General features: G+C 67.0%; 1 protein-coding gene across 1 annotated transcript in view; it reads left to right on the top strand.

Moving 5' to 3' along the window:
• The first annotated feature begins 3311 nt into the window (after positions 1–3311).
• The window catches only part of KLHL30 (kelch like family member 30), an 8340-nt gene continuing 2445 nt past the window's right edge, over positions 3312–9206 (top strand). Inside the window, exons 1-5 of the mRNA XM_077758705.1 lie at positions 3312–4085; positions 5310–5442; positions 7139–7225; positions 7977–8132; positions 9087–9206. The exon at positions 9087–9206 is cut by the window's right edge and continues 9 nt beyond it. Coding sequence (XP_077614831.1) covers positions 3312–4085; positions 5310–5442; positions 7139–7225; positions 7977–8132; positions 9087–9206 — 1270 coding nt within the window. The remainder of the gene's footprint in view (positions 4086–5309; positions 5443–7138; positions 7226–7976; positions 8133–9086) is intronic.

Here is a 9206-nt window from a genome sequence, read left to right as displayed (position 1 = left end):
GGGTTGGGCTGGGCTGGGCTGAGCAGGGCAGGGCTGGGCTGGGCTGAGCAGGACTGGGTTGGGCTGGGCTGGGGAGGGAAGCATGGAATCTGGAAACACGAGTGAGCAGAGTATGGAAGCACCTTGCAGACTGGTAATCGACTAGTCAATCTCAGCACCAATGTGTGTAACTGCTGAGTTCTCAACGAGACTGCACACATCGTGAGAGCAGGGACTGGGCTTCCCGGCTCACAGCCATGTCCTCAGCAGGTGGCAGGGCCAGCAGCTGTGCTAGCAGCACAGGTGTCATCCGTCTGGGAATCAAGTTGTTTTGATCCCCTGACACCCTTGAGAAGTTACTGAACTCCGCCAGGAGCGAGAGCTGTCGCACGGGGATCCACCAGGCCGTCTCTGCCCCGTAACAGCAGCCACCCAGTCCCAGGTGGGTAGCAGGAGGCCTCCGGCAGACTCGGCCCTCCCTGACCTTGCACATCCCAGCACACTGCAAAATGGTGGGTGAAGGAAGGCGGGGTGACAGGCAGGCCCTCCCCTGGCCGCCCCAGGCTGCGGCTTCTCTCCGGTGCACCTGCAGGTCCTCGGCTGGGAAGTTCTGCTTGGACCACTGCCGAGAGATGTCCGGAGACCCCGCCTCCGTGGCCCGGGTCCAGGGTCCAGGGCCCAGTGGAGAGCGGACTTGAAGGCTTCCCCGGGGACCATGGTGAAAGCGGCCGCAGGGGAGGCTGCGAGCCGCCGCTGTATTTATAGATGACCCCATTTCTTTGCCGTCTTTGGCTTTCACAACTAATGAGGACACCAGGGCTGCCCCGAGGCCAAAGCCACGATAGGACCTGGGGCCTCATAACCCAGTGTCCCTGTCACCAGCCTGCAGGGGCACTCAGGTGCCTCCTTTTCTCTCTGGGCACCACTTTAACCACCAAAGACTCCCCTCTCGCCAACCTGGACCCCGAGTTCTGAAAGCCCTTGCTCACCAGCCTGCAAGTCTGCACGAGAGCCACTGTCCCCTGCTGACAGATGAACAAAGGCCACTGGGGTGCCTGGCAATGACCATTAGAGAGGCCAGTACTTGCCAGACCCTCCTGCCACCCAGGCCCTGAGCCGGGGCCCCCTGTCCTGGCCCCTGGGGCCCGGGGGACCTCACCCTTCCTGACGTGGCCAATGTGGGCTTTCAGAGCCGACAGCCTGAGAGGAGCGCCATCTCTCGCCCCCACTGACCCCTCCCCCTCCCAGTGCAGACATCAGCTAAAAATACCCTNGGCGGCCAGCCCCGCCCCGCCTCTCCCGCCTGGCAGGCCCCCTGTGCCTCTCGCTGGCTGGGAAGTCAAGTCCTATTCTCCGGCCTGAGTTCTTAGAGGTCCAGGGGCCGACAGAGAGGTAGGATCCGAGGGGCCCCGGAGTGCGGGCTTTCGGGAACAGGAGGAGGGACCTGGGGCGGGGAGCGGCAGGGGAGGGGGGCCTGCGGTGAGACAGCCCGCTCGGTGCCGGGATCACAGGGTTGGAGAGAGACCCCCACACCCGGTCAAGCTGGGCCCCTCGGGGTGTGGCCAGGGCTCAGCTGACACACTCCCCTCCGTGTTCTCTCCGGAGAGGTGGGCAACAGGGGGCCTGATGACACCCTCCAACGGCCACCAGGACCCCAGCGTTTAGTCACTGGCTGCCACTGGCTTAAGGTCCTTGCTGTCCGGTCTGCTCAGCCCTCCTCACTCCTGGCCCGGACCGGCCCCAGGCTGAGGCTCTGGGTTCTCAAGAACCCCCACCCCGTGCGTGTACTGGGACCACAGGGTGGCAAGCGTCACCTTCAGACGCAGCTGAAGCCCAGCGAGAAGGTGGGGGACACTGCCCACCGGCCCCTGCAGCTGTGGCAGCTGGCCTCAGGGGACCCAGCAGTGATGGGAATGCGTCTCCTGTTCTTGCTCGGCTGGAGGGCCTCCCTGGAAGGAGGTGAGGCAGGGCGGGTGCTGGCCGGGGCGTCTCCTGTCCTTGCTCGGCTGGAGGGCCTCCCTGGAAGGAGGTGAGGCAGGGCGGGTGCTGGCCGGGGCCCCTGACCTGTCCTGTCCCCTAGGTGGGCTCCCCGGGCACTGCCCTGCTCCGTAGGGGCACCAGTGTGGGGAGGGGAAGGGCCTCGGGCTCCCACCACAGCCACAGCCACAGACGAGAGCTCAGCGGGGGGGGCCCCTGCCCCTTGGCATCCACCGTCCATGGTTCTCTTTCCCGGCTTTGTTATTTTGATCACACTCATTGCAGTAAGACTTTGGTCCGCCAGGATGTCTGATCCTTCTTCCATTTGTGGCTCTGGAAGGCGCCCCTGGTGGACAGACCGTTTCCCTAGGGTGTAGCTTATTTGTGGTGGCAGGCAGTGCTGGGTGAGACTTGGGGCAGCTTTCTTAGGGCAAAACGTCAGGACCACATAAATGAATATATGCACATAATTAAATAAGCCCAGAAGTGGATTTGCCGAATCAGACGATGTAAACACAGATTCGACATCACTCTCCAGAACGTTCCCCATAATCCTGCTTGTCTTTACCAACCTGCGCCCAAGGACCCATAGCCTGGGGCTTCAGCGCATGGGCTGAGCCTGGCTCGCGCACTGCCAGCTGTGTGCTCTGGGACAAGTGACTTGTGCCTCCCCACCTTCACTCGGGCCCTCGTAGCACACAACAGGGTTGTCGTGCGGCCTGGCCGTGGGGACCACTGTGTCCGTGTGCTCTCAGAGTCCCTCTCCCCCCAGCTTCTGGATCTTCACTCCAGAGAACAGGGACCAAGATCACCCAGCAAGGTCATGGCAACCCAAGGTTCCATAGAACCACAGACAGTGAGGATCGGTGGGGCAGAAAGCTCTCAAATACCCTTGTCACCGTCCCAGCAAAGTCCGGTTTGGGAGGAGAGGAAGCCACGTGGACGTGGGGGGTGGGCCACAGGGATCCTTCCCCATGCTCCAGGAGGCGTGGCTCTCTTGCTGGCCCCGTCCTGCCCTGGTTGCCTGGCCAGGGGTAGGTCTCTGACCCTCTCTGAGCCTCAACCTTCTCACTGTGAAATGGGACTAACACTGAGCCCCATCTCACAAGGCTATGGGGCTGGGTGAGGTGAGACGCTGGGCGAAGGACTGACAGACGACCAGACAGCCAGTCGGGTGGGCGATCAGGCGGATGAACCCGCGCCCTACCCTGGTGACCCTGCCCCAGCCGATCTTGACCCGCTGCCCCCGCCCCTGCCGCCCCTGCTCTCTTCTCTCCCCAGGGTCTCAGGCGGGGCCAGCCTCCTCTTTCCCGTGAGCGGTGGCCTGCAGGGGCCCCACGCCGGCGCTGGCAGCCATGGTGCGGAACGTGGACGACCTGGACTTCCACGTGCCCTCGCACGCCCAGGACATGCTGGACGGCCTGCAGCGGCTGCGCTCCCAGCCCAGGCTGGCCGACGTCACGCTGCTGGTGGGCGGCCGCGAGCTGCCCTGCCACCGAGCCCTCCTGGCGCTGAGCAGCCCCTACTTCCACGCCATGTTTGCGGGCGACTTCGCCGAGAGCTGCGCGGCGCGAGTGGAGCTGCGGGACGTGGAGCCCGCCGTGGTGGGCCAGCTGGTGGACTTCGTGTACACGGGCCGGCTGACCGTCACGCAGGCCAACGTGGAGGCGCTGACGCGCACGGCCACGCGCCTGCACTTCCCGGCCGTGCAGAAGGTCTGCGGCCGCTACCTGCAGCAGCAGCTGGACGCCACCAACTGCCTGGGCATCTGCGAGTTCGGGGAGCAGCAGGGGCTGCTGGGCGTGGCCGCCAAGGCCTGGGCCTTCCTGCGGGAGAACTTCGAGGCCGTGGCCCGCGAGGACGAGTTTCTGCAGCTGCCCCGGGACCGGCTGGCCACCTGCCTGGCCAGTGAGCTGCTGCAGGTGCAGCCCGAGCAGAGCCGGCTGGAGGCCCTGCTGCGCTGGGCGCGTCATGACCCCCAGGCCCGGGCCGCCCACCTGCCCGAGCTGCTGGGCCTGGTGCGCCTGGACGCCGTGCCCCGGCCCCGCGTGCAGCAGCTGCTGGCCACGGAGCCGCTGCTCCGGGGCTCGGAGGCATGTCGGGTGGCCCTGGCGCTGGGCCACGACGAGGTGAGTAAGGGGCGGCGGGGGGAGCCCTGGAGACCCCGCCTGGGAGGGGAAGCGGAGGTCGGGCGCTCTGAAGCCTGCAGCCCCACCTGCCTTGGGCTGATTGCCCGTGAGGGCGTCGCTGTGCGGCCCCTGGGCCCCCGTGCAGCCCCCGCCCTGGACGTGAGGGGACGGGAACCCAGAAGCGATCTTTCACAAAGCCCCGTCGGCGCCCACAGCTTGCTCGGGACAGGTCAGGGGTGGTCGGTCACGGAGGGCTCTCGAGAGGAGGCAGCGCCTTAGAGGAGGGACAGGAGTTTGGCTGGAGGGAAAGCGATCTGGGAAGACAGCACGGCTTGGGCTCCACACCAGGCCCCACCTGCCCCTGAGGGGGCTCTGGAGGCTTCGAGGGGGCGGCTTCCCATGCGTGCTGGCAGGGAGCGTGGCAGGCAGGCAGCTCCCGACCCAGCGACGGACCAGGGTGTGACCAGACAGGGAGCCGAGTCCTTCATCGGGGACTGCTCGGGGCCGGCTCTGCAGGGTTCCTCAGGGGCCGGGTCTGGGGACAAAGGTGTAGCTCAGGCCAGGGGCAGGGTGTCTGGTGGCAAATACCAACCTGTGCTACCGTCAGGCACCCCCAGGCACGGCGGGCTGCCCCAGGGCTGGCACCAGCGTGGAGCTGGCACGTCACCTTGTAGCTGCTGGCAGTGGACAGTCCGGGGCTTCTGTGGAAGGGGCCAGAGAGACCGGGGGGCCCTGGGGTCCCGGGAGCTCAGGGCAGTGGCGTCTGACAAACCAGCGTGGAGCTGTCCCTGCCTCCCCCGCCGGGCCAGGGTCATCCCGGGGCGGCACGCGACGCGCCTGCGCAGGGGAGATCTGGGGACAGAGTCGGGGTTGGCTCCAAAGCGGGTGCAGGGACGCCGCCGGAAGGAACGTGGGGACTGCCGGGAAGGAGCAGCTCTCAGGCTCGCGGCGCACATGCACCTGCGGGCCCGCAGCTCCCCCAGTCCCGAGCACGCGCCGCCCTCCCTGGCGCCACGGCAACCTCAGCGCGTGCGCACCTGTGTCCGCGGGCACGCGCACGCGCGCGCACACGCCCTGAAGCTCACGTCGCCCGGCACGTGGGTGCCTGCACGACTGCGCCGCGAAAGTCCTGCCGCGGAGGAGGCCTCCGAGGTCGGCGAGCATCGGGGGCGCCTTGCGCGGGGCGTCCGCTCACCTGCCCCTCTAACCCGGCCTCCCCCGCAGGCGCCGCCCGCCGTCCCGCAGAGGCTGCAGGAGGTCCTGGTGGTGGTGGGCGGGCGGGCGCTGGAGGACGAGGAGGGCGCCGAGGAGCCCACCCCGCACCCCAGGAACTTCGCCTTCTACAACACCAAGGCCAGTGAGTGCCCCTCGCGCCGTCCCTGCGGTCCGGTGTGGGCAGGTGGCGGGGAGAGGTGCACAGGCCCGCCAGAGGCCACCTGCTGGTGTGCTGGGGCCTCGCAGGGCGGGGGGCGACCGCCGGGCTGCTGTGGCCCCTAACTCTCCAGCCCGTCCCCAGCTGTGGCCTTCTGGGCCCTGGAGCCCAAGGTAAAGGCGTCTGCCGCCCAGATGCCCCCACGGGAGGATGGCCACTGGCCTGCATGCCCAGCGGGACCCCGGCCCCAGGGGCAAGGTGGGCAGCTGGGGCGCAGGTGGCCCGGAGGGTGAGAGCCCAGGGGTGGGGTCAGCTCACACACGTTCCAATCCCAGCCTTAGAGCAGGTCACCTACCCTCCCTCGGTGTGTCACCTCATCTGTGAAACGGGCTCCTCGCTTAGTTGGGTAGTGGACCCAGTGGGCACGGACTTGGCCTCTCCTGCCCGGGGCCCCATCACAGGGGTGGGGGCAGCGAGGTCTCTGCAGGGGCCATGTTGGCCCTGGGGAGCTCTTCCAAGAGCTCATTTGAGGCTTGGCGGGGGTCCTGGGGCCGCCGGGCCAGCCGCCAGCCTCTCCTGCGCCGTCCGCGGCTGGCAGGCTGGAGGGAGCGTGGGGCCGGCTGTCCCAGGTCAGGGGCTGACGAGAGGGGATTTGGGGTCTGACGTCAGGACGTGAGCTGTGCTGGCTCCGCCCGGGAGCAGCTGTACGTTGGCAGGCCCCACCCCAGGGTGACCCACACATGAGTCAGGGGGACACGCAGTCCCTGCCCGAGGGCAGGTGCCCAGTGAGGCCCGGAATTCTGCGTGTCCCGAAGGCTGTGGCGAACACAGCCTCCCGGGGACCATCCCTGAGGCCTGAGTCTCAGCCTCCGCCAGCACCCAGAATGTGTCCGTTCGGACATTCCCACAGTCTCGTTTTTATTTTCCCCGAGCGTTTTCTCGTCTCTTGCATCAGTTTACCTCATGTAGCTCCTTGAAGGTGGGTCCAGCACGGGCGCAATTACTCTGTCCCTCAGCAGTGGTGACAGTAACCCTAATGGGTACCCTCGCCCGAGCACGTGCGTTGTGACAGACACGCGTGGTCTTAGATAGTCCCCCACCCCCCGGGGAGGGGGAAGCACCCCTGGCCTACGGAGGAGGTCGCCCGAGGCCACACAGCCAGTGCAGGAGAGCTGGGGTTTGGACTCACGCCGCCTGCTGCAAGGCCGGGTCCGACCCCTCCGCAGGGAGGCTGCGCACAGCACGGAGGGGGGAAGGAGCGGACGGGTGGATGAGGAACGAGCGCATGGCTCAGGTTTGCGTTATGACCCACGAGCTACTAGAGATCGGGCGCTTGGGCCCGTTTCCCCGTCTGACCGAGGTGGGACCCAGCCCAGGGGCCAGAAGGTCCACTTGGGGCCAGTGAGGTCACCTGCGGGGTCAGAGTGAGACCCGGCTTCTGGAGCCTGAGCCGCCTGCCGCAGCCCCGTGTCCAGTCCGGGTGCTGGGCTCCACGGGGCAGCGCCTGGCAGGGGCGCGTGGGTGCCCAGGGTGTGGGCCCCCCGCCCCTTGCTCCTCCCGCCCGCGAGGGGACCTCCCGGCACCCACGGAGTGGAAGGAGTGCTGAGGGGCGAGGGGGCCCAGTGGGCGGCGAGCGCAGCTGCCCGGGCCTGAGCCGCCCGCCTGCCTCTCTTTCTGCCAGAGCAATGGATGGCGCTCCCAGACTTCCCTGACTACCACAAGTGGGGCTTCTCCCTGACAGCGCTGAGCAACACCGTCTACGTCACAGGTGGGCAGGCGCGGCTCCTGCCGGGCTTGGCTGGCGGAGGTGACCCCAGCGAGAGCCAGCCCCCCCCAGCTCACGGGGTCCCCGACACCTCAGTCAAGATCCCTGCAGACACTTCCATGACGTGAAAACGAGGAAATTTGAAATCCACGGGTCACGGGTGCGGGGAACCGTTCCACGTTCTCGGTGACGCAGGAACCCCGGGGTTTGCTACGACGGAGCCGTGTGACGGGCAGGAGGCCTCCCTCGGCGCTTGTGCACCTCAGACGTTGGGGGCCCGTCTAAAATTTGGTTGGGGAGGGACGCCTGGGCGGCTCAGTCGATTAAGTGTCCAACTTCAGCTCAGGTCATGATCTCACAGTCTGTGGGTTTGAGCCCCGCGTCGGGCTCTGTGCTGGCAGCTCAGAGCCTGGACCTGCTTCAGATTCTGTGTCTCCCTCTCTCTCTGCCCCTCCCCCGTTCATGCTCGCTCACGCGCGCTCTCTCTCTCTCTCTGTCTCACTGTCTCTCTCTCTCAAAGTAAACGCTAAAAAATTTATTTTAATTTGGTTGGGGAAACAGCTCTCACTGATGAAAGTCTGAGACCATTGATCTGCCCCCGTCCCCCCATTTACGGGGCATGGAGCCACCTGTCCTGGTCACACAGCTAGATCGCCACCCGGAGTCCTGCCCCAGGGGAGAAGGGACCCGGCACCCACTGGCCTGGGGAGCCCAGGCTGCCGGGCGGCTGAGGGGACAGAACTCTCTCCTGCAGGCGGCTCCCGGGGCACCCAGACAGACACCTGGTCAACCACGCAGGCTTGGTGCTTCCCTCTCAAGGAGGCAGCCTGGAAGCCAGTGGCGCCCATGCTGAAGGCCCGCACGAACCACGCCAGTGTGGCGCTCAACGGGGAGATCTATGCCGTCGGCGGTGAGGCCTCCCCCTCCCCCCTCCCCCGGGGCCTCCTCCCGCCCCTGGGAGCTCGCTCGCCAGCTCGGCAGCCCCTGGGGGCCTCTCAGCCCTGCAACAGAGGCTCCCTGCGTCCATGCCCTCCCCAGGGACCCGGGAGCCTCAGGGACCACGGGGCTCGCTGTCCAGAGTGAACAGGCCCCCCACCCCCCGCCAGCCCGTGCCGCCTGCTGCCTGGGTGTCCTGGGGCGAGGCTCAGGCCCCCGTAGCCAGCTCCCCGTGATTCTGGACACACAGCAATGGCGGCGGAGAGCACGGGGGCCTTGAGCGGCCGGCAGGGACGGACACCCCATCCCAGAACCTTGGCCCTGCGCCCGGGGTCACCCCCTCCGGGAAGTCCCTGGGGTGAGGAGACCCACAGTGGCCCCCCTTTGCTGTCACCTTTGATTCCACCACACCCCCAGCCTGAGCACGGAGGCCGCCTGATCCCTCCTTCCCCCCAGCGCTGTGACAGGGACTCACCCCAGGGACCCTTGCAGTTAGATAAATACTGGGAAAGAAGACAATTGTGGCCAAGCGAGAGCCTCCCAAGGCCTCTGCAGGTGACAGACTGGCCTTGAGGCCACTCGAAGCACAGCAGCCGGACCCCAGAGCAGGGAGCCACACGGCTCCTGAGCCCGGGGCCGGGGGGCAAATAGGAGTGGCCTCGGGGCCCCCACCTTGCAGTCTGGAGTCCAGTGTCTCTGGGTCGAGGTGCCCACCCTGCTTGACGGTACGGCCTTGGGCAAGGGCCCTCACCCCTCGGAGCCTCGGTTTCCCCTCTCTGTGAAATGGGATAGGTCACCCGCCTCGCTAGGCTGAGCCCTTCCCCTCCCAGGAGGCTCCCCGGCGCCTCTGCAGAGCCCCCAGCCCTGCCTTTCTTTCTGGGAGCTTTCCCCGGCCCCTGGCGGCCCTGACCCCCTCCCGGCCCGACAGGGACCACCCTGGACGTGGTGGAGGTGGAGAGCTACGATCCCTACACAGACGCCTGGACGCCCGTCAGCCCGGCCCTCAGGTACGTCAGCAACTTCTCGGCGGCCGGCTGCGGCGGGAGGG

The sequence above is a fragment of the Crocuta crocuta genome, unplaced genomic scaffold (assembly GCF_008692635.1).
Source record: "Crocuta crocuta isolate KB4526 unplaced genomic scaffold, BGI_CrCroc_1.0 scaffold290, whole genome shotgun sequence".
Lineage (NCBI taxonomy): Eukaryota > Metazoa > Chordata > Mammalia > Carnivora > Hyaenidae > Crocuta > Crocuta crocuta.
This window is presented reverse-complemented; position numbering and strand designations above follow the sequence as displayed.